The sequence below is a fragment of the Balaenoptera acutorostrata genome, chromosome 11, assembly GCF_949987535.1.
Source record: "Balaenoptera acutorostrata chromosome 11, mBalAcu1.1, whole genome shotgun sequence".
NCBI classification, from domain to species: Eukaryota; Metazoa; Chordata; class Mammalia; order Artiodactyla; family Balaenopteridae; genus Balaenoptera; species Balaenoptera acutorostrata.
Window position 1 is genome coordinate 63454090 of NC_080074.1, and position 24134 is coordinate 63478223.

The 24134-nt window shown below is 55.4% G+C and overlaps 2 protein-coding genes across 8 annotated transcripts in view; both read right to left on the minus strand.

Moving 5' to 3' along the window:
* Positions 1-750: 750 nt before the first annotated feature.
* TAMALIN (trafficking regulator and scaffold protein tamalin) lies at positions 751-8859 on the minus strand. 2 transcript variants are annotated; one of them, XM_057557439.1, is made up of 9 exons: positions 8549-8622; positions 6397-6446; positions 5586-5693; positions 4742-4796; positions 4534-4636; positions 3275-3368; positions 3103-3169; positions 2398-2464; positions 751-1941 (listed from the first exon to the last, which is right to left on the minus strand). In XM_057557439.1, exons 5-9 carry the CDS (start codon positions 4595-4597, stop codon positions 1448-1450), a joined length of 786 nt encoding a protein of 261 aa, XP_057413422.1. In that variant the 5' UTR covers positions 4598-4636; positions 4742-4796; positions 5586-5693; positions 6397-6446; positions 8549-8622; the 3' UTR covers positions 751-1447. The 2 variants fall into 2 exon arrangements, with proteins under 2 accessions (XP_057413422.1, XP_057413421.1); XM_057557438.1 differs by lacking the exon at positions 5586-5693 and having other exon boundaries at positions 8549-8859.
* Positions 8860-19488: 10629 nt separating this feature from the next.
* The window catches only part of ACVR1B (activin A receptor type 1B), a 33079-nt gene continuing 28433 nt past the window's right edge, over positions 19489-24134 (minus strand). For 4 of the 6 annotated variants that reach the window (XM_057556732.1, XM_007179389.2, XM_007179388.2 and 1 more), the window contains one exon: positions 19489-20737. In XM_057556732.1, coding sequence (XP_057412715.1) covers positions 20250-20737 — 488 coding nt within the window. In that variant the 3' untranslated portion in view covers positions 19489-20249. Of the gene's footprint in view, positions 20738-22224; positions 22356-24134 lie in introns of all 6 variants that reach the window. The other 2 variants (XM_057556733.1, XM_007179387.2) reach the window with 1 other exon arrangement.

Sequence of the window (24134 nt, forward strand, 5' to 3'; positions counted from 1 at the left end):
CATCCGGGTCAAGACAGTTTCAGATGGGGATGAGTAGTATGATGGAAATAAAACAAGGCTCTATCAAAGCAGAGGGTGCGACAGTATTTTAGACCAGATGGGACGGGGTTGGGGAGGCCAAGCTGAGTACCAAAGGAGCCAGCTATGGACAGAGCAAGTGCAGAGACCCTAAGGGCAGGGCATCTGAAGTGTACCGTGGGCAAAGTGGCCAGAGCAGGGAGCGAGAGGGGAGGCAAGAAAATGAGGCAGGCAGGAGTCAGATATCCCTGCATAAGAGTTGGAATCTTATTCTAGGAGTGATGGGAATCCTTTGAGAAGTTCTAGAGCAATGAGTGACCAGTGATTGGGCCTGTCACAGGTTGGGTGGGTGATGGCTAACGTCTCCTAAGCAGGAGACCCCAGACCCCTGGGAGAAAGGGTGCCAAGCAGTTGTTTACACAAGGATAGTTAACAACTATAGAGGATCCTTGACCCCACCAGTTGTGGTATTTGGGGAGGGAAGTTTTAGATACATTAAACACGAGGCCAAGTTCTGAAGGGGTGTGGGACCTCTAGTTCAGGCCCATACATGTAAGTTAAACTCACACAGTCTGTTTCCCTGGCTGCAGGCTCCGAGCAAATAAGATGCAAAATATAGTGTGTGTGTGTGTGTGTGTGTGTGTGCTCGCGCGCGCTGGGGGGCGGGGTGGTGGAGTCAGAGCTTGCCCGGGCCCAATCCTCCCCTTCAGGCAGTCACCACACTGACACAGATGCAAAAAACCGTCGATTTTATACAGTCTGTGGTTCAGAAGCAACAATATGCAAAACGGTGGAACAGTCTGTGCTGCCTCCATCCCCCCCAGACATGCCCATTCCTGTCCCCCAAGGGGCAGAGGACCCAGGACCCCTGCCGGGCAAGACCCCACTTAGTTACAGGCTCCTGGGAGGGACCAAGCCCTTAGGGGTCAAGGCTGGGAGGGAGGGGGACCAGCGCTGGTTAACTGGAACTATGTCTGTGGGGGGATGGGGAAACGACTGGGCATAGGCCATCTCTCCCCAAGGCCAAGGGTGGGGAGCAAGTAAAGCTGAGGAGAGGGCTTCGTGGGACAGGGTCCTCTCACCCGGAGAAGGGGTTTTCTTGGACACCCCGCAAGGCACTACTGACCCAGATGTAGGATGGCACGCCCCATCTTTGGCCCCCGAACCTCTCCCAACCCCGAGCTCGCCTAGTTCTCCCGTGCCCACCTCCCACTGTGGTTTTGGGGAGGAGTAAAGGGGCCTGGGGCTCGGGTTCATTCACCACTCTGCACAAGCCAGGAACCAGGCAGGCCAGCTGGGGCTGGCGAGGACCTTCTCCCGCCGCCTTGGGCTCCCAGAGTCTCCGCGGCCGGGCGCCCGCCCCCGCCCCCTTTTTGCACTGGCTGGAAAGAATAAATAAATAAATACCTTCCCCCGCCCGCCCCCGCCCCTACAGCTGGCTCTCCTCCTCCTCCAGGGAGCGGTTGAGTCCGGGGATGAACTTGAGCAGCCGCCGGCGGAAGCTGCGGTACTTGGTTTTGCGCAGGCCGGCGCCGCACAGGGCCTGCTCGCGGGCCTCAGTCCAGAGAGCGCTCGGCGCGCCCACGCCGCCGCCGCCCCCGGGGCCCGCGCACCGCACGCTGGCGCTGCGGCTCAGCACCGCCCGGGGCCCCGGGGCCGAAGCGTCGGCGGGGCCCGGGCCGGGAGCGCGCGCGGGGGGCGGGGGCGGCGGGGGCTCAGGCGGCTCAGCGCCCCCGAAGAAGCACGTGTGGTAGACAGCGTCGTCCGCGTCGCCCCCGGCCCGCCGCGCGCCGCCGCGGGAGCTCCCGGGGGCGGACAGCAGAGGCCCGAAGGGCAGTGAGCCCGGGAGCAGGCCCGCACCGTACAGGCTGGAGCGCACGGACTCCAGCGTGTCATAGATGCTCGGGTCCTTCACCACGAGGCCTGCCGGGGCAGAAGACACGAGGGAGGGCCGTCAGAGGGCACGGGTAGGAGACCTCAGCTCCTTCCTGTTGACCATCTGTGTGGCCCTTGGGCAAGTCACAACCTTGAACCTCACTTCTCTTGTCTGTAAAAGAGGAATTATACACTCAGATCCTTATGAGGATCACTTATGACACAAGAGCCACGGAAGGGGTCTGAAACAAACTCTTGGAGCCTTCCTGTTCCCATCTGTAAAATGGAGATGGTACTATCTTGTACTTTCCTTCAGGGGACAATTGTGAGAATAAACTAAAAATGTGTGTGCATCAGCCTGGGGCAGCATTGTACCCAAAGTAGTAGCTCAACAAACCCTTCTTCACTTTGGAGGGGGAAGTAACCCACTAGTTCTGAGGGGGAAGCAGGAATGGGGGTATCGGTAGGGGTGCAAGTGGCCCTTCACACCCCTAATCTACTCACCGTGCACCAGCCGCTGCTCCTGCACCATTAGGGACCTGTATTCTCCCCACTTCTCATACAGGGTTTGCTGTAAGAGACACCCCCCGCCTCACTGTCAGGAGCTAGCAAGAAACTAGCAGGAGGTGGGTACAGACTGAGGGATCAGGGAGTACACAGAAGAAACCTTAAGGTTAAAAGGAGGTTCAGGACCCCCGGTGGTGCAGTGGTTAAGAATCCGCCTGCCAATGCAGGTGACGCGGATTCCAGCCCTGGTCTGTGAAGATCCCGCATGCCGCCGAGCAGCTAAGCCTGTGCGCCACAACTACTGAGCCTGCGCTCTAGAGCCTGCGAGCCACAACTACTGAGCCCGCGTGCCACAACTACTGAAGCCTGCACGCCTAGAGCCCGTGCCCCGCAACAAGAGAAGCCAACACGATGAGAAGCCCGCACACGGCAATGAAGAGTAGCCCCCGCTTGCCACAATTGGAGAAAGCCCTCGCACAGAAACGAAGACTCAACATAGCCAAAAATAAATAAATAAATACATACATACATAAAACAGCTTGGATTTTTAAAAAATAAATAAATAAATAAAATAAAAGGAGGTTCAAGCAGATAGGGCTCAAGTTTAGGGGTCAAGCAGACCCCTAAAAAAGAGTGGGGCCGGTAGGGGCAGGGGCTTGGGAAGAGGAGGGTGGCGACTGGACGTTATCTGGGCTGCTTTACCTTCAGGTACTGCAGACGAGCCTCCAGTTCCGCCTTCCGAATTGATGTTCCATACAGAGTTTCCAGTCTAAGGAGGTTGGGGAATCAAAGGCTGAGTGGGCCCACAGGGTGGGGAAACACTGAGAGAAGCTGAGCTCAGGAGTCCCTCAGGGACCGCGGCACTTGGACGTACCTGAGAACGTTGCCAGACGCCTTAATGATGTCAACAATTTCCCGATGCCGGATGCCTTCCACGTTCAGGCCGTTGACACTAGCGATGGTGTCCCCTGCCAGGCAGAGAGAGGATCAGAATCTGCTCCACGGGGCATGTGGAAGAATTCCAGCCACCTTCGCCAGAAAGGGTAGGGGTAATAACCCCACAAAATTCTCCTGAACTCCCTACCCCCAGTCATCGTTCTGGGGAGATCTTGTCCAGGCCTGGCACCCCAGCATAGGGGCCAAGGCCCTCAGACACCCACATCCTCACCTCACTCTCAGGAAGCTCTGTCCTCAAAGGCTGAGCCCTCCTGGCAAGCCTGGGCTGCCCCCAGAGCTAGTTATTTTGGTCCAGCCCACAGGCTGTCATGAGACCCAGCCGAGACAGGAAGGGGGCAGGGTGAGTAGCACCAAGCTGGGAACTAACACTGGCCCCAGGCATAAGAGGCCTCAGCTTCTGATACCCTGGGCCACTGCAGAGCCCCCTGACCTCAGGCAGAGCAAGGCACCATCTCCGAGGGCCCATTTCCCATCTGGAAAAGGGGGTGTGGACCCCTGCGGTGGCTACCATGGGGATTAGGAGGGAGGGTGGATGTGAAACTACTTTGCAAAGTTGCAATATGCCACTTAGCTACCAGGGGCTGCTGGTAAATAGGCAGGGAGGTAAGGGCTTAGGGAAGGAAATGGTGACAGGACTGGGTGGGGGTCAGTTTGTGCAGTCGCAGGCTGTGCCTTCCTGGGACTTGGGACCCTAGATTTGGCCAATTCGAAGGGTCTCCTACCGGTGGCACCATTTCCTTGTTAGAGGAAGTATCACAGGTACCCCAGTTTTGGGCCAGGTTGGGAGCAAGATAGGCCCTGATCCTCAATATCAAGCAGATCTAATGGAGTTGTTCCACCCCAACTCCTGCCCATGCTGCATTGCCAGATCGCCAGGGGGAGGAAAAACTGCAGCAGCAACACCTGCCATTTACCAGGCCCTGGCTCTGTGCCCAGGGAATTCCCTCACCACACTGACGTGAGGACATGTTATTGCCCCCAATTTGCAGATGGGACTGCTCAGCATCACACAGTAAATGGCAAATTTGCCTAAGTCCAATCTATTCTTCTTTCTGGTCTTCTCAAAATAGGAGGAGGAAGGGAAATTGTTTTCAGAAGAGATTTCTTACCCCCTCTGCTTGGGAGTAAGGTCATACCCCTTTTCCCAGAGCCCTGTGTCCTGGGTTCATGCCCCACCTGGTGTGAGCCCAGCCAGCTGGGCAGGGCTGGACTCATGAACCCGGCAGACAAAGGTCACCATCTCCACGCGCTGCTCCTCCCGGTGGTGAAGGCCATAAGTCTGTAATAAACAAGGGGACCCTCAGCCCAGGGGTGGGGCGAGATCCATCCATCCCTCTGACCAGCCTCCCAAGCCCTCCCTCCCTCTGCACTCAGCTTCTCCCACCTGGATCTCAAAGCCGAAGGTCTGGTTCTCCTCCTTCTCCAAAGTCAGCACTTTCCTGCAGGAGACACAGGGGCCATCCCATCAAGACTGTCAGGATTAAAAGGAGCTTGGCAGCCCCATAGCATGGCCCTCCGCTAATGCTGGGAGTCTGCTCTGGAACATCCACGCAGGGCTCTGCCTCCAGGGACAAGTCACACTCATCACAGGTTGTCAGAATGTCCTTTTCTCATTCGCAGCTGGAATCAGCTTCATTGAGCCACACAGCATCAATCCAGCCCCTGGTGGGGGAGGCACTGGAACGGCTGACCCCCAGAGCCGGTGGGCTAGCTGAGTTTCACAGCCACACGCCCAGTTTTCTACTGAGCCCCAGAATACTGACTAGCTGAGGCCCCAAATTCGGCCACAGCCTGGAGCACCGTCCGCTCCAGAGCCCTGGGGAGAGGGCTGGCCCCACCCCCAGAGGCCAGTCACGAGGCTGAGCCCAGACCACAGCTGCTCCTCCCAGCTGCGGTGAGGCCAGCCCACCAGATGTGAGGGCTGGGGGGAGGGGAGCCTCGAGGCCGCCCCTTCCCGCACTGCAGGCCTGCCCACTGGACACAATGGTCTGGAGTAGCTCCAGATTCTCGTCTGCTGGGGGAGCCCAGAGTTTCCTCTGCCCACCCCCACACCCCCCCTTCCTTCCCGCCCAGCCAGAGGCAGAGTTAAAGCAGCCTGCAAAGGCCCCTTCAAGCCTCACGGCCTCAGAAAGGCCCTGGAGACCCAGGCCTCTCAGTGCCCAAGCTGACCCACATACCCCCCAAATGCTGAGTGGCAACACCCAGCCCCAGCCTGAGCTCCTCCCTACTTTGAACGCAGGCCTTTCCCCCTCTACGTGTATTGGGGCGGGGAGCAGGGTGACTTCTGTGTCTACTCCAGTGCTCTCTGGTTTTCTGGAAGGGTTGGCAAACTTTTTCTGCAAAGGGTCAGACAGTAAATATTTTAGCCTTTCTTTTCGAGACCTAAATTATTTGACAGCCTCCGTCCTATATTGTTCTTTGTTTTTATTTGTACGACCCTTTCGAAATATAAAAACAGCTCTTAGCTCCAGGCCAGTCTGGCCGGCGGGCCACAGTCTGCTGATCCATTTTGGAAGAAGCCAGGCCCAAATCAGGATGGTACATGGGCAGAGTGGGGCCTGAGTCAGCAACTACTTCTGCCCTCACCTCAGACCCTTGCTAAGAGGCCACCACAGGATGGGACCAGCAGAGGACTGAGATTTTGGATGCATGGGGCAGACAGACTGGAGCAGCTGGACATAGCTTGGCCATGGTTTGGGCCCTCGGAGTTTGCTGGGCTGGGAGGGCTCAGGGTAGCCCCGAAGACTTCTCCTGCTTCCCTCCTCCCAGATCCAGCTCTCTCCGGGGAGGGGTAACTGGCAGGGACTGGGGGTGGGTTGAGGAGCACCTGATGACTCAGAAGTCCCTATCTCCTTCCTCTGCCACCCCCTTCACACAGCCCACACCTCCACCTGCCCCTCATTCCTAGCAAGGGTGCTGTGCTGAAAGGGTGGGAGAATGACTCCCCCCTGGCTGGGCTGAGATGCTGTGTCGTGCTGCCCCCAACCCAGCGCCTCACCCTTTTGGACCAGGGCAGGGGCTGGGGTAACGGTGACTCACCGCTGCTGTTCAGGACTCTGGCTGAGATTCTTCCAGCGCAGTCCTGAGCCCTGGGTGGGAAGGAGAGTCAGGAAGGAAGCAGGTGAGAGGGAGCTGTCCTGGAGCAGATGGTGAGAGCCCTCCTTTGGGGGTTTCTCACCTGGGCTCCGGCCCTAGACCCAGCACCCCACTCACTGTTGCCTGTGTGTCCGGCCCCAGCTCCACACCTACTCTGGTGCCGGGGTAGCTATCTGCAGAGTGCCACCATCAGCACCATTCCACAGCTTTCTCCCTAAGCTCTATCCCCACAGCTGGGTGGACTGTGGGGACACAACAGTTGCCTGGGTCCCAGATGCATGAACCTCTAAGCCCTGTGCTGGTTCCCAACCCGGAGGGTAAGGGGTTTCATTACTCTAGATAAAACAGTCTCCACCCCCAGGGTGCACGTCTGCGGCGGCTCAGGCCCCCTAGACCCCACAAGCTGAAGCAGGGGCTCTTCCCAGATGTTATTCAGGGAAGGGCAGGGGGCCCCTGGGCTTGCCTATCAAAACACTCCAGAGGCCCCTGGGCCGGTCAGGTCTCTCCTAATTTCTCATTCACACCGAGTGGCTCGGGGGAGCCGGGGTCAGAGACCCAGGTCTGGAGGGCTGGACTATCAGCCTGAGCATGGAAAGGCAGGTGACAGAGGGGCCCAGCCTCCTCCCTCAAAGTAGACTGTTTCAGGGACCAACTATGGATTCCAGCTGCAGGTGGCCAACTGTGCCCAGCTCCACCTGGGTCTCTCAACATTGCCATATATTTTGTTGCTTTCTGGGACAAAAACAAAAAAACAAAACCTTGGATCTCAAACTTGTTCTTAAGACTCACTATACTTAAGGAGAGACATTGGGAGTTCTTTTTTTTTTTTTTTTTTTTTTTGGCATGGCGGATGACAGAGCTGAGGGTCCCTACCTCTTTTGGGTCCTTGAGAAATTAAAGCAGTCTCTCTCCCTCCCTAAATTATTGATCCTTGGAAGAAGCCCAGTCCCAGACCAGCCCTCGTCCTGTGTGCCCCAAACAGCCCAGGGCCTTCCTGGTCGGTGCCCTTGTTAACCCTCCCCCCAGGCTGCCCCAAGGCCAGGAAGAGAAGGAAGCCCTCCTTCTCCAGAACCAAAGATTGGCCTCAGGGGTGGGGACAGTTCCCAAATGGGCCAGGGAGGAAGGGCTGGGCCGCATAGAGAGACCCCTTTGTCTTTCCACCCGATTTTCATAAAATGCAAATTCTCAACAAGCTGTTCATTGTGTTGGGGGGAGCCAGGGGCCAGGGGGAGAGGAGGGAGGCTGAGCTAGGAAAGGCCACCAGCCCCCTCTCCTTAACCTGGGTCTTGAGTTCCCCTTTCTGAGCGCTCGGGTCCCCCTCAGGCCAGAGGAAGAGCCCTGCGCAGGGGGAGACTCAAAGAGCGGGCGCGGCCCGCATCCTTCCTGCCCCGCGGGCGCCCTGCGACCCCTCCCACCGCGTCCGGTCGCGGCTGACTTCCAGGGAGCGGTGGCCTCGAGCCCCGCACCTCAGACGCAGGGCAAGGCGGCAGGCCCCGAGTCCAGGAATCCGGGCGTCCCCTCGGAAGGGTCGGCGGCGCCGCACGCACTTCCCCCGCTAGAAGGCACGCGGCGCGTCCGCCGCCCTCCTCCCCACCCGGAACCCGCGGACTCTCAACTTGACTGGGCGAGCGGCGGGACCCCAGCCCAAGGCCTCCCCGCTCCCACGGGAGAAGCCCGGGCGAGGCGTCCTGGGGACCTCGAGACGCCTGGACGCGGGGAGGCGGGGCTCGGGGGTGGCCGAAGACCAGCTGGGGCGAGGGGAAGGGGACCTGGGGAGGCGGCAGGAAGGAGAGCAGCGAGACGGGGCGGGGGCGCATGGGGAGTGGAGAGCCGCCAGGTCGGGGGCGGCGTGGAGCCGGGGTCGCGGGTAGGGGGGATTGCTCCTTCTGAGCAGAGGGTCGAGGGGACCCAGCAGGATCTGAACGTGTCCGTGGGGGATCAGCGGGCTGGGGAGGAATGGGGGGACCCCAGGAGAATGGTGGGGGTTCGGCAAGCGCGAATGGGGGCTGCTGCGGGTTGCGCGGGTCCTGAGGAAGGGACCCCGAAGGGTACCGAGAGCCGAGGGGGGGCCGCGGGAGTTGGGGGGGATACGCACCTTCCGGCGGGGCAGGGTACCTCCGGACACGGCGAGCGCGCGATACAGCTCGGCCGGGTGATAGTCCTCCAGCGCCGCGTACAGCTCGTCCCCGGGGGTCCCAGGGCTGGCTGCTGCGGCAGGGGGGCCCGAGGCCGGGGTCGGGGTCGGAGGGGCGGGAGCAGCTTCCGAGTCGGGGGCTGGGGCAGCGGGGTCTGGGGCGGCCGCCGCCTCCTCTTTCTGCTGCAGCTTCCTGAGTCGGCGGAGGGTCATGGCTCCGGCGCTCCTCGGAGGCGGCGCTCGCTCCGCGCGGCAGGCCAGGCGGCGGCTCGGGGATGCCAGCCGGGAGGGTGGTGTGTCGCCTCCCTTTATAGGCTCGGGGAGCGGGGCGAGCGGGGAGCGGCCTCGCGGGGCCTCGCCCCCCGCACGGCCGGCTCCGCCCCCCCGGGGGCCACCCCCCCTCCCCCGCTGTCCCGGAGCCCCGCCCACAGCTCCCGAGGCATGCCAGGCTGGGGAAACTCTTGGGGACCGGAGCGCTCAATAGGGGAAAAAGCTAGCCGCGGAGGGGAGGGGGGTCCAGGGCATCCCGGGGCGGAGCATGGGTCTCCGTGATACCTGAGGGACGGGGAGCCTGTGAAGGCGCTTGTGCACGAGATTTGAAAATTTAGGGATGGATATCTCTGGAGATTCAAGGAGTCTGGCCGTGGAGCGACCGTAAGGAGTCCTTAGGAGGAGGTTTGGAGGCTGCCCAGAGTAAGATTCTAGGAGACCCAGGAGGCTGCAGGAGACTTTAGGCAAGGAGAGGGAGGAAGGGGGAGGGGTGAGGTCCCTGATGGGAGGGAAGAGATGGCCCTGAACTAACTGCAGAAGCCGCTAGGGAGTGAAAGGGTCCAGGGTTTCCCCCTTACACAGCTGTCCCAGAAGAGTTCAAAGAGGCTGCCTCTCCTTCCCATGACATGGGGAAAGGAAAGAGGGGGAAACCCAAAAAGTAGTAGACTTAATTCTGGCCTGTCCCCTCAGAAGATCAGGAGTTGTTCCTCCTGGATAAACCTTTCCTCACCTCCTGATGTTGGAGCTCAGGTATCCTTTTCCCAGCCGATAGATCCTTCCTATGGGGTTGACTCATGGCAGGGGATGTGACCGCGCTGAGTGGGTGCTCAGGGTTGGGGGATGGTGCTCAGCCATTATCTGACCTTTTTGGGGGACCATCTTCCCCCCACCCCCAGCTGTGTTGCCGGTGGGGTGGCTGCCAGGCCATGGGAGAGGTGGGAATGGCCCAGCTGAAGTCTCTGTCGTCAGTGGTACCCGAATAAGAAGTGAGAGGAGGAAGTGGAAGGCCAGGTCTGGCATCTGAAGAGTGGCCAGCCACCACAGGGCGTCAGCATCACAAGCTGGGGGCTCCACATCCCTACGTCTGCCACTGAACAGAAGCCAGGAATGTCCACATTGTCCCCTCCTCCAGTGTTCCCAAATCTGTTGCCTTTATAGCTGACATTTATTGTGCTGTGCACACTGTTCTGTGTATTCTTTTACATCTTTTACATCCATGAATGAATTCATTTGGTCTTCATAACAACTCTATGAAATAGATACCATTATCATCCCTTACAGAGGAGAAAACTGAGGCCCAGAGAGGTTAAGTAACTTGCTTTAGGTCACTCAGTGGCAGAGCTGATTTGAACCTAGGCAGCCTGGTTGCAGAGCTTGCAATCTAACCACTATGTGATGCTGTCTTCCGCTGTTCTTCATTCACCCTATGTTGAAGCCCTGCTCCAGGCCAGGTTACAGAGGCTCTTGGTCAGGTAGGGAGTGATACATGCACTGGTGCTGTGTTAGATGCATGGCCTGCGGAGTACAGAGGGGCTAGTGGCCCATCAGCCTGCGGAGGCCAGGAAAGGCTTTCTGTCTCCTGTCTCTCTCAGTCCATGGGTCTGTCTCCGTCTTCTAGCTTCCTAGTCTCCTTGACTCTGTCTGTCTCTTCCCCACCCCCAGGCCCCTGGGGCCCCAGCCCCTACAGGAGGTGTGGGGGGGAGGGGGTGCTTCTCCACCCCGCAGTGATTACACAAGTCCAGATGGCAGGATGCTTGTTGGGTGGGGGGCAGGGTGTGGATTGGGGACTGCCACGAGCCAAGTGCTAGCTCCCTTGGTGCCTTCCTCTCCCTCCTCCCACCTTCCCCCTTGGCATCACCAAGTGGCCATCAGCTGAGGGGCTGAGGGGGCGTTGGTGGGGAAACACGGGACTCTATTGTGAAGCATTAGCACAGATGGACCCCTGGACCGTCTGCTGCCTGCTCCTGACAGACGGCATCTGCAGCGGGGGTGGGGACAGGGAGGCGGGCAAAGGCAGCAGAGGCAATGGTTTCTATCCTCCTCACTCCGTGCTTATTCCTGAAGGGACCCTCCAAAGGGCATCTTGTAAGCTCTTCTGTACTGCCACCCCACCCATCCCAGAGGGTTGCCTAAGGGACACCTCCTCGCCTGAAACCTGCAGGAGCAGACACCACGGGTGTCACAGCACCTGTGTCTGCCAGCCCTGTGGAGACATTCCTCCTTCAGACTGACGTGGAGACAGAGACTGCCCGTCAGTATCCAGGCCAGTCTGCCTCTCCACCTCCAAGTCAGAGAACAGCACCAGAGAAGTGAAGCTCACACCAGTTTCCGCCTCCCGCCAGGCAGGGTGCCCTGGAGGACCCCAGAATAAAGGTGGGCCCAGGAGATGCAATTTCTGTCACGTTCATTGCATGATTTCCTCAAACCCTAGAACTTCAGAGCCAGGAAGGGCCCCGTGGTCCGGAAAGGACACCAAGTGGTCCAAGCCCTTATTCAACGGAGGAGGTGAACTGAAGCCAACCAGGGAGGGAAAGACGGTGGCAGAACAGGCACTAGAACCCACTAGAGCCCAGGTCTCCTGGCTCTGGAGACTATTTAACTCAGCTGCTGGTAGCTCCCGCTGAGAGCTCAGAGACCCGTGCCTGCTTCCCCCTCACAATCTTCCCAGTTTCTCCAGAGAGGTGATGGGGAGCCCAGGATGCCACACTGTGGGGTGGTGGTGCCCTCTGGTGGCCATGAGTCTTGGAAAATCTTCAAATCAGACTCCGAAGGGCTGTCTGGCTGGTGCTAGACCCCCTCCTGGAATCCCATTCAGGTTTAAGGAGCCCCCAGAGCTCCTCTCTGGCCTGAGAGGGTCTGTGTTCAGCTGAGACACCAAGCCCCACTTCGGTCACTGAGTTCTGGAGCTTCACACCTGTTAGGAAGTTGTGTGTTTGTCACCCAGCAGCAGGTGACACTGCTCAGGGAGAGGGCAGACAGCTGGTGGGCTTCCTCCGTGCAGGAACCTGCACACGTCAGACTGTACACCAGGCCTAAAACTTTGCTTTTTCCGATCCTCCACGACTTCCTCCTGAGCCTGAGTCTCTGGTCTAGCATCTGCTCTCCTCATCCCATCTTCTGCAGCTCTCTTAAGGCTGGTGGTGGGGGGAGGGAGGAAAGCATTCTGCACGCCACCTGCAGCCTCATATTAGGACAGCTCCCCCTCTGTTCTCCCCCCCCCGGAAGCCTCCTTGCAAAAGCCCCATCGCTCTGGCTCCCGCAGACATCTGCACTCAATCTGTACCTTACTCCTGAGCAAGTCCCAGGCTTTCAGAGTGAACTCTCCAGGCTTTGCTTCCTTTGGCTCCAGCTGTCCTGGCCCCTGGCTCTCAGGGTAGGCAGGGCTTGGCCTGTGGTAGGGGCACAGAGAGCGGGGGCTTGGCTAATGGACGAGGCCTAGGTGAGATCCCTTCTCTTTGGGACAAGCCCTTACCCAGGTACCTAACAGTCAACGGTCCCCTGAGTCCCGTCCTCGCCCACCTGCTCAAGCTCTAGGCTCCCATCAGGAGGTCGGGGTACTCAGGGCAAGAGCTCCAGAAGCCCAGGCTTCTCTGGCGTCTGAGTTAATGTCAGGGCTCTCGCACAGTCATTTCATCCCAGGACTGGTGGGCTGACCGGTCCGCTGGGGCTGCTCTCTGGGTATTGCCACTGCTTCTGAGTGGAAGGTGGGAGGGTGAGGGCCTGGGAGGGAGCTGGCTGTGTGGGCAGGAATGAGGGGCTGGGCCCTGGCTGTAGGATGCTAAGGGAGGCCTGGGCAGCTGGTAGGCAGCTGACTGGGCAGGGAGTGGTTGTTTTCCTTAATGGCTCCTATTGCCCAACTGTTTCCACGGGCTAGTGTCTGTGTGTGGCACTGGGGTCCAGGGGAGCCCAGCAGCAGAGGCGGGGGCGGGGGGGGTGGATCCATCACAGCCCAAAGAGCTAATTCTAGGGGGTCTGGGAGCAGGAGCAAGGCGGATATGGCAGTTTATTTGTCTTGGATACTGTGGCTTCTGAGTCTAGTCGCAGCCAGAGGCCAGGGACCATCTTGCCTCCTAGGGGGGATGGCAAGGTATCTCGGGCTCGAACAGGTTAGACTGGTAGAAGGGAGAAAGGGTCATCTCTCTAGTTTTCCTTACAGTATCCACATACCACTTCTAGGACAGAGGGCATGTATTATTTTACCCCACCTCATTTCAGACAGGTACAGATAGCTAGGACAGAAAATGACAGCTTTTAGGGCCCCAGACTCCCCAGATCTCCTCTCTCTTGGCAATCACAGCTGCTCTGGTGGTCCAGCCCTGGTTCCTTCTCCCCAGGGACAGCATGGTACACGAGGCTGAGATTCTCCCATGGATTCCACACTGAAGTCGGCTGCTCCTCTCTGTCCCCATGTGATCACACCCCCAACCTCTGCATCCTTTCCACTGTCTCTCCCTGTCCCCCAGCTTTTCCTGCTCTACCGCCTCGGCAATTACCTTCTCAAGTCAGCACTGTGTTCTTCCCCCAGTACAAGTAAGATCACATCACTCCCCTGCTCCAAACCCATCAACGGCCTGTCATTCCTACATCAGGAATGAAAAAAGAGGTGTTCATTCATGGGACAACTCCACATAAGCCTGCTGTTGAGAAGAATTTGGAGACCAGGTCGAGACTCAGGAGGAAAAATTACTGAGATTAGCAGTCTGAGGCAGTTGTCACAGGGGAAGTGATGGCACTGGTGGCTCTCGGGATACAGTCTTGACGGCTTAGCACAGGATGGCTCTAAGAGATTTCCTGTGTGCACCCTTGGCTCTCTTGCTCTAGCCATACTGAACCTGTGGTTCTCAAACAACGCACTTTTTAGAATTAATTAATTAATTAATTAATTTCTGGCTGCGTTGGGTCTTCGTTGCTGTGCGTGGGCTTTCTCTAGTTGCGGTGAGCGGGGGCTACTCTTCGTAGCGGTGCGTGGGCTTCTCATTGCGGTGGCTTCTCTTTGTTGCGGAGCACGGGCTCTAGGCGCGCGGGCTTCAGTAGTTGTGGCACACGGGCTCTAGAATGCAGGCTCAGTAGTCGTGGCGCACGGGCTTGTTTGACCCGCGGCCTGTGGGATCTTCCCGGACCAGGGCTTGAACCTATGTCCCCTGCATTGGCAGGCAGATTCTTAACCACCGCGCCACCAGGGAAGTCCCGACACACTCTTTTGGACCAAATCTCCCTCCTCCCCCAGTCAGCAGGCCAGTGCCTATCTCTAAATAGATGTCACCTCTCTTGACCCCATCTTCCTGTCTGTTCTGTGTTTCCAGAGGATTGTGTGTCTACCCCAGCATAGCACTTACCTCACTCCATTGTAATTACCTATTACCTAGTCCATTCCACCAGGTAGGGAGCCCCTGGAGGGCTGGCTTTCCCTAGGCACCTCACCTGAGCTTCCATGACGCATTACATACGGCTCTGTAATGGGTGGGACTTGCTAAAACCTGCTCTACTCTCTATTCTCTATACAAATCCTCTCCGTCTCGAAGGGCAGTGGCCACAGATTGTTCGTCCTTGTATTCTGCCTACTGCTTTACACACTAAGGTTGCTGAACACATGCTTGTTATTTAATAAGAATGTATTTTGAGCCCAGTCCATCCTATTGTTCCTTAAACCTTCCTATCCCATTATCCTCCATCCTTGGCCTCCAAGGGGCATTCCCAGGTGGATCCAGAGCTATCTGCCATATTCCTTAAATCCCACCCTGTCTGGCCATGGGATGCCTAACACCTTTCAGGGTATGGTGCCAGGGATGTTACTGTGAAGGTATGATTTAGATATGATCAACATTTAAATCAGTAGACTTGGAGTAAAGCAGGTTAGGTTACCCTCCACAGTGTGGACGGGCCTCATCCAATCAGTTGAAGGGCTTAAAAGACTGAGGTCCCCTGAGGAAGAAGAAATTTTGCCTCCAGACTGCCTTCAGACTCAAGACTGCAACATCAATTCTTCCCTGGGTCTCTAGCCTGTCAGCCTGCCCTGTAGCTTTCAGACTTAACAGCCCCACAATTGTGCGAGTCAATTCCTTTAATCAATCAATCTATCTATCTATCTATCTATCTATCTATCTATCTATCTATCTATCATCTATCTAATCTATCCAGCCCTCCTATTAGTTTTCATTTCTCTGGTGAATCCTAATAAACCATTCCTGTCTTGATCCACAGCTTTCCCTCCCTTTCCCTCACCTTCATTATGCATCCCTCACATGTTCCTGCATGTCTCTTGAACTTTACTACTCTACCTCTCATTTTGTTTTGGTTGTATTTAGCAAGCATGTTCTCCAGACTATAGATCAGAAGACATGGCCTGGGGTAGGGGGTGGGGACAGAAATTTAAAATGTGTGAAACAAAACCCCTAGTGATACACCATTAAATGAACGCAGGTCTCCTGGGTCGTGGGCCTTACAAAGGTGAAACGTTAGTAACCTTCAAGGGCACATGAAGAGGTCCCAGAATTGCTGCCTTTCTGATTTTCAAAACGGTAAGGTTGAACCTGCAATCCATAGCCTAGTGAATTTTAGGTCCATGCTTGGCAAGATGGCTGATCATTGATTGGCTTTTTTTTTTTTTTTTTTTAATAAATTTATTTATTTTATTTATTTTTGGCTGTGTTGGGTCTTCATTGTTGTGCGTGGGCTTTCTCTAGTTGCAGCGAGCAGGGGCTACTCTTCTTTGCGGTGTGCGGTTTCTCATTGCGGTGGCTTCTCTTGTTGCGGAGCACGGGCTCTAGAGCGCGGGCTCAGTAGTTGTGGTGCAGGGGCTTAGTTGCTCCGCGGCACGTGGGATCTTCCCGGACCAGGGCTCGAACCCGTGTCCCCTGCATTGGCAGGCGGATTCTTAACCACTGCGCCACCAGGGAAGTCCCCATTGATTGGCTTTTGAACTAGGTTGAGATCCACTACAAGCCACTTCACCTTTCCTTCTGACAGACAGATCAAAGAGATGCAGCAACCACAAGAATACCTTGCCACTTCAACAAGGTACTTGGGCTTCTGCTGTTATCTTTGTCCAGAAAGAATTACGGCCAGGGTGCAAGGACAATTTAATTAGCAGCCACTCTGGGTTACTAGGATATATGCCAAACTTAGAGCCAACTTCTACAGGTAAGTTACTTGATTTTCTCCGGCCCAACAGTCTCCGATGGGAGGACAATGGAAAACTCTGGGCAACAATCAGAATTCTAAAATATTGACAGGCTGCAGCAATGGACAGGTTCTGTGGTAAAATTTAACAGGGTAAACATATAAGGCATATAAGGTCCTGCACTTGACTTCAAAATACCAACTTCTCATATACAGGAAAGAGGAAGGGGGCTGGATTTTACTCAACCCAAACATAAGATGCAGTCCTGGGATGTGACCTGAAGGTGTCGAGCATAGTCTGGGATTCTCGTTCTGGTCTGTGCTGCCAGTGAATGCCTGGGTGGGGTGTCATGTGCTCTCCGTGGCCCCAGGCGTGAGCCAGGTTCTCGGAGAGCAGCCAGCGTGGGGGAAGGGCATGGCGCATGGAGGCAGGATGTGCAGAGGCTGAGGGGCTGCAGTCTCTGGCCAGACACCCTGGACCCGAGGTCTTCTCCACCCTTGTGAGCTATGCGGGCAATTTATTTGTTTTCTCTAACCCTCAGTTTCCTAATCCAATCTCATACATTGTTTAGAGGATGAAAGCAGTTCATGTACGTAAAGCCAATTTTGGCACGCTGTGTAGCACAGAGTAACTTTTTTTTTTTTGCCACTGCACAGCATGCGGAATCTTAGTTCCCCGACCAGGGATCAAACCCATGCCCCCTGCAGTGAAAGCGCGGGGTCTTAACCACTGGACCGCCAGGAAAGTCCCACACAGTAACTTTTTAATAAGTATCATCTGCTAATATTAACTGAAGAAACCCTAAGCTTTGCCAGATTCATAGTAACGTAACAGCTGCCTTCAAGTATTTTAAGGGACCTTATATGGAAGAGAGAATAAGTGCTCTGAACCACCTTGGAGATAAGTCACAGGGAGGTTTCCCAGTTCTATGTAAGGAAGAGCTGCTCACTGAGCAGATGGCCGGCAGGTGGAGGTTGTGGTCCTGAGTGTTACAGCACGAGGCCCACGCCACTCGGCAGGGATGCCATGGGGGGGGGGTCAAGTGCCTGATGGGTGCTGGACCTCTGGAGTCCCATCTAAACTCGAGAGTCTATGATTCTAGGACTTGCTCTCTTGGTTCCTCAGCCTAGAGATGTTGGGTTAGGGCTGTTCCTCACAGCCACCCACACACTGAAAACCCCGGAGTCACCACTGAAGACTCCCATCTCCAAGTCGCTTAGCCAACTCCAAATTCACATTTATACTCCAAATCAGGAGGGGGAAAGCTAAAACTGAGGAGGGCCCAGGCTGCCTTCGAGACTGGGTGGTTTGTGACTTACCAGGATCAAGACCCTCTTTTATATAAAGAGAAAAATGCTAAAAGACAAAGACAAATACAGATAAAGCCCAAGAAAAGGTGTTGAGTTCGTCCTCCGCTCCCTCTCACACGCCAGGCCCTCCCTCTATGAAACAGAGGAACAAACAGCCTCAGGAAGACCCCGGATGTTCCGACGGGGTCCTCTTCTGACATGACCTGCTGCAGCTGGTGTTAACGTCGTATCCCAGCAAGTGGCGGGAGGGACGCTACCTGAAGCACCTGCCCAACTCCCCTGATAAAGGCTGGGCAGCCAGTCCACAGATGTGAAACAGATCGCACCAGAAAAGCTCTGTGAATAAAACTTTAATAATGTACAGCAGAAATTGGACAGGCTCATTCTTATATTAAAACAAAAGATTTCCTATATTACAACTTATTTACATTTGCATACTGAAGAGGTAAAGTGTCTAAGTGGCTATTTTACAGTCCATTCTAATAAAATGTACAAAAACAAACAGAAGTACCGAGAATGCCGTTCGGGGGCCTTGACGGCGACCTAAGAACGGGCTTGGACTTGGTCTGTGAATCCAGAATCCAGAGCCGCAGGTAGCCCTGTGGATCAGGGTTAGCCTCAGGGGGCCAAAACCACGGCTTTAGTTTCTTCCCAACTCTCTCACTCCTAACCCTTGGGTTAAGAGTGGTGGTGGTGGGGTTGGGAGCTTCCCCCAAAAACTGCTCAGTCTTCCCCGGAGGTGGAGAAGGAGTGTGTGGTGAGGACAGCAGGGCCACTGGGGGAATGGGCTAGTGGCTTGGGAGTCCCTGGGTCAAGGAGTGTTGGCAGATCCCAGAGGCTGGCTGCGGCGGGGGGGAGAGGAGTCTGAGTTCCATCATCTCCTCTAAACCGCCAAGTTCCGCCGCAGGGCGGACAGATGGGGCGTCGGCAGGGGTGGGGAAAGGCCCCCCTAATGACACAATTGGTATTCGAGGGGAATTAGTCAGTAGCCAGTAAATTGGCTCAGAGGGTTAGGGGAAGATCTCCTTTAATGCAAGGAAAGAAGCGATACAGCAGGAAAATAAATAGGAAGGCCAGGGCACTGGGGAGACCAGTGGAAGTGGCGGGAGGGCTCTCCGCTCCTCCACAAGCTTTGGCAGAGAATCGCTGGGCTGGAGGCAGGGATGCTCTGAGGCTGCACACAGTCTGTGCCTCCCCTGGGGGCAGGAAGGGGGCTCCGGATGAATGCAGCGACTGGGGGGGGTCTCACTGCCCACCACCGGCCTCTTTGGTGGGGGACAGGTGGGCATCCTCACTCCTTAGTGGTCTTACATAAGAGCAATCACTCCGGGCTCAAAAGGCTCAGAAGCAAACACGAAAACTTCTGGTCTCAAAACAGTCACCCACTAACTTGAATGGGTCCCACAGTCGGTGCTCCAAGAGTAGGACCCAAGCCTGTCTTGTTCACAGCTGTATTTCCCAGCGCCCGGCGTACTGCCTGGCATCCAGCAGGCACTCAGCGATGTCTGTAGCGTGAATGCCTGCAGGAGAAGCTGCAACCTGCTGCACGACGCACAGAAGGCTAGGGCCCCAGTGCAAAACCCACTTGTGGAACTGGGAGGGGAGGCAGGACGCAAGCGAGACCAACCCCCAGGGCAGAGGAACTCTTGCTGCTGAGTGGGGGGAGCAGGCTCAGGTACAAGGACAGACATTTCCAGTGTGATTGAGCAGTGTGCGTTTGATTGAAGCATTTTTTTTGTGGTTGTTTTTATAGGGATTTCCTTAAAAACAAATAGATTGAGAGGTAATCATCACATAGAGATGGTTTTCCTTTTATAAAAACTTAACAATATTTAAAAAAAGTTAAAATCCAGACCCTCCCAATTAAATTAAAAAAAAAAAAAAAAAAAAAAAGAAAGAAAGAAAAGAAAACCAAACCACTCCAGTTAAGTTATGGCTTCAAAGTTAATATATACCTAAGATATGCTGACGGAATCACCACCCACAACCGTGCTTCCAGACGTCGTTAAATACTACACTCAGGTTAAACAACAGGTTCAGCTCGGGCTGTTCCCTTTAGTAAAGCCCCTGAAGTGGATGCAAGTCTCACATCTTCCCTCCACCATGATCAGATAATCCAGTAAAAGACCCATGCAGATGCCTCCCTCCCGCCCCAGACTCCCTCCCCACTCCTTGCCCCCCCCCCCGCCCTTCCCCACCCTAAATCCACTACCACCAAAAATATACACTGCTGTTTCCAGAATCTGGGATATGAAAGACAGATGTGACATTCCGATCTGAGTCCCAAGATCTGGGCTTCAAATTCCTTGGCCCTTCCTTGACGCTGCCGAGGACGATGCCCTTAGGCTGGCTCATTTCCCACGGTGGCCGCTGACCACAACACCCCAGACTTCCACCAAGATTCTCCCCCTGCCCATCCCACCCCGCCTCCCTCACATTTGGACCCAAAAGCCTTGCCTGCCACAGACAACCGGGCCAGCTTTGGTTCCACAGTCTGAAATGGAGAAGGAGGGCCAGGTGACACAGGGGAGGGAGACCCACCGTGGAGTGGGGCTTCTGGAAGGGAGGGGAGGGAGACCTCCGGGAGGGGCCCCAGGGAAACCAGACGCTGCTCACTACTGAACAGAGGCCCCAGCACGCAGAGCCGGCATGACGACCACACCCCTGACCTGCACATGCACAGAAAGCTCAAGCAGGTAAGTGCGCACCTACAGACACACACACACACGCACACACACACACACACACGTGTAAGGGCGTGGCACAGACCAGGCACAACAGGGGACGCACCTCGGCACATGCATACACGGCTGGACAGACGGGCACTGGCAGTCCCTCCAGCTGTCCCGATGGGGCGGAGGGGAGCACGAGGCCCGGCGCTGCCGAGAGGGGCCATCCTTCTGGTTCCCCGGGCTGCCTCGCTGCGCTGCGGTTGGTCCCAGAGGAAAGCCCTCGGTGCCGCTCAGCAGGGGCCACGCTCGCTCCTCCCAGGCCCTCCCAGGCCGCCCGTCACCAGGCCAGGCTTCTTGCCAGGTGCACCGGGCTTTGCAGAACTTCCCGCTACAGCCGGTCCAGGCTGTGGCACTGAGTTCTCCACACCATTTGCTCTCAGAGGCTCCGTGCCACTAGGAGGTAAATATAAAAGGTGTCTGTGTCTCAAACCCAATGTGGGAGTGAGCGAGTCTCCCGGGCTCTGTCCCTCTTGCGGGCCAGGCTCCTGGCCACAGAGGGCTGGGCAGAAACGAGAGGTAGGCCTCCATCGGACGCTCAACACGGCAGCTCGGCTGTAGGTCCCGCTGCCCGGCAGCGTGTGGGGAGGGGCAGCTAGATCTTCACGTCCTCCTGCACGCTGAGCTGGGAGAGGGTCTTCTTGATGCGCAGCGCGGTCAGGCGGGCTGCGCCGTTGGCGTACCAGCACTCCCGCATCATCTTCCCCATCACCCGCAGCGCCTGCACAGAGACCCGGCGTCACTCGAGCCTGCCCCTGCCCCACTGAAGCCTTCCTGGTCCCCAGGCGGCCGTCTCCCCAACCCGTCCTCCTCCTCCGGACCCCAGGGAAATGCCCGCGAGCTCCGCCCACCCCCCAGCCCCCGCCCCGCTCTCCCTTCCTTAAGGGACAGCCTGGGGAGGGGGACCTTCTCGGCAAGCATGGTTGGTCAGCCACTCCCCGGCGTCTGGGTGATCCTGAGAGAAATACCTGCAACAGCCTGTGATCTGAAAATCATTTCTGGAAGGTTTGAGTATCCATGTTTATGACTGTTTACTGACTGTTTTTTTAAAAGTAGCGCACGAGCCAGGCACAGCAGGGACATCCCCCAGCATGAGCGCGCACGCGGCTGTGACCCCACGTTCACGTGCAGAGACAGGGTGGCGGAGGAGGAGGCGGCAGCAGCCCCTGAGAGGCAGTCTCGTCAGAGACAGAAGCTCACGGCCAGGGCCCGGACGACACAGGCCAGGGGCAGCCAAGGGGCGGACCTGGAAGGTCACCTGTGGAGGGCTACGGAGTCCCCAGACTGCTGCCTCAGGCCAGTGCTTTCCAGATTCCTTTTAGCAGTGGGACCCGTTTTCCCCAGCGGAGTCCCAACACATAAACAGCCCCGACTGAAGAGGGAGTGGGGTGCGGGCAGCTGAAGACCGGCTCTTTCTGCTTCCCTCACCCTCTGAAGTGAATAAACCCTGAGGGTTCCAAGGAACAGTTTGGAAAAGGCTGCTCTGTCAGGCAAAGAGGAGGCGTCACCAAAATGTGAGCTCAGTCATTCTGTTCTTCAATGCAGGCCTGCCCTCCAGTGGCTACACTCCTTAAAGCAGAGCCACGAGTGGAAAGGAGGCCCAAGAGCACTAGCTAAGCAAACCCTGTGCCGCCAAAGACTCTAAGACCCCACAACCCCATGTTTATTAGGAATCTAGATCATAAATTTGTCCTCATTTCTATTATTTCCATCGAATGTCATCCCCTCCCCGCTTCATCCGCCATCACTCTCCAATCCAAATTCTCTACACCCTCCTCGCTTCTGAGTTTTTAGAAAGGCCACTTCCCTCGCAGACATGTCTTCTCACTGAGTCCCACCCCCTCATTCTTCTACACCCTTCGTGGACGCCTCTTCTTAACTCTTCCACGAAGCTCAGCTCACCCCTGTAGCTCCAGAGCCATTTTTCTAGTTGGACAGGTCTAACAGCTCCCACTCAGTCTTTGTTTTCTCTCTTATCTGTGTCCTGGGACCAAGCCTTTTTCTTCTTCTAGGCTGTCAATTCCAAAGGGGACCCTACAGTGCCCAGGACAAGGGCTCAGTATATAATACAACAGCACATTAATAGTCTGTAATAACTGACACGCTCAGCGGGTAGCCCTGGGGTTGGCCCCATTTTCGGGAAACCCTTTTCTAAGGGAGAGAGATCGGGCAGATAGAAAGGCCACGGGAGAGAGGGGAGCTTCCCACCTCATAACTCTGCCACCAGTTGGGGATGTTGGGGCGGAGCTTCTGGTCGCATACGACCTTCCGCATCTCCTCAATGGAAGGGTCAGAGGGCACTAGGTCATAATATGGCAGCTGATATTCCTCATGGACTCCTGGGAGAAAAGAAAACGTCCACCGGAGTTATCAAAAGAAGGAAGAGATTACTCAAAAGCCAATGACAACACCCATGTTGTGATCTGTAAATACCACTTCCCACTAAGAGGAACTAGGGCTCCTTGGAGAGCCTGGCCAATGCTAGGTATGGGACAAGAGACACACAGGATTAGCCAGGAATATCTTTTTCGTAACAAAAAGCAAGGAAACTATCAAGGACTACTGAGGCCATGTCAAAAGGTACCGACCTGAAAAGCTCCCAACTGGCCAAAGATGAGAACATTTAAGCAACAGTAAGACCTATGACTTCAATGGAAACAAATATTTTAAATCACCAGTTCGTGATGACACTAAAAACAAACAAATAAACCAAAACCTCAGTCGCCTTTGTAGGATGATAGGGAATAATCTCATTATTTTGAAAAATGGCAAATAAATGGAAAGAATCAAGTATTTTTCCTGCCTTTCCTCTTCAAATTAAACATCTTGGTAACCAAATAGATAATAGGGGAAGTTTCTCTTTAAAGAAAAAATCTAGCTAATACATGAAGTTTGACAGGATTGGAATACTGGCATTTTTCAACCTCTAATCAATTTGGATTTGGACAATGATCAACAATAGCTGTTAACATCACAAGAAGAGAGATAACCACCGTTATGTGTGTCTTTTAACAGAAGGATTTTGGGGGAAACAAATGATTCTAGTCTTTAGATGGAACTCTCATAGGAAATTCACAGGAACAGTAGAACGTGTGAACTCCATAAGAGGCTACCTGGAAAATCTAGACAGGAAAACCCTACAGGACAAAGGACCTGGATTCTCCAGTTTTGAAGACTGCAGGAGAGGGGACTTACCTGGTGTTCCAGTAGTAAAGAATCTACCTTACAATGCAGGGGATGAGGGTTCGATTCCTGGTCGGGGAACTAAGATCGCACATGTCGTGGGGCAACTAAGCCCATGCGCCACAACTACTGAGCTCTCGTGCCTCAACAAGAGAGCCCGCATGCTGCAAACTACAGAGCCCACGCGCCCTGGAGCCTGCGTGCCACAACTAGAGAGAGAAAAAACCCGCACGCCACAACTAGAGAGAGAAAACCTGCACGCCGCAACCAGAGAGAAGCCTGCGCGCCACAACAAAAAGATCCCGTGTGCCTCAACGAAGATCCCGCATGCTGCAACTAAGACCCGACGCAGCCAAAATTAAATAAAAATAAATAAATAAATAAAAAATAAATCTTTAGAAGAAAAAAATTGAGGGGTAACCTGTAGATTATGAGACTTGAGAGTTGTATCAATCAGCTGCAGTGGATGGACATTATTATTTTTTTTTTTTTTTTAATTTATTTATTTATTTATTTGTTTATTATTTTTGTCTGTATTGGGTCTTCGGTTCGTGCGAGGGCTTTCTCCAGTTGCGGCAAGCGGGGGCCACTCTTCATCGCGGTGCGGGGACCGCTCTTCATCGCGGTGCGCGGGCCTCTCTCCACCGCGGCCCCTCCCGCTGCGGGGCACAGGCTCCAGACGCGCAGGCTCAGCAATTGTGGCTCACGGGCCCAGTCGCTCCGTGGCATGTGGGATCTTCCCAGACCAGGGCTCGAACCCGTGTCCCCTGCATTAGCAGGCAGATTCTCAACCACTGCGCCACCAGGGAAGCCCGGATGGACATTATTTAAACCCTGATTTAACAAGCTGTTTTTTTTAAAAAATTCGCAGACAATTGGGGAAATCTCAACACTGGCTAATGTTATATGATATTAAGAATTACTGTCCATTTTTT

Coding starts and splice junctions, on each gene's coding strand:
- TAMALIN (XM_057557438.1), bottom strand. CDS start 8,800: ATGACCCTCCGCCGACTCAGGAAGCTGCAGCAGAAAGAGGAGGCGGCG. Junction 6,447..8,548: donor GTACCCTGCCCCGCCGGAAG/GTGCGTATCCCC, acceptor CTTCCCACCCAG/GGCTCAGGACTGCGCTGGAA. Junction 1,942..2,397: donor GGAGCAGCGGCTGGTGCACG/GTGAGTAGATTA, acceptor CTGCCCCGGCAG/GCCTCGTGGTGAAGGACCCG.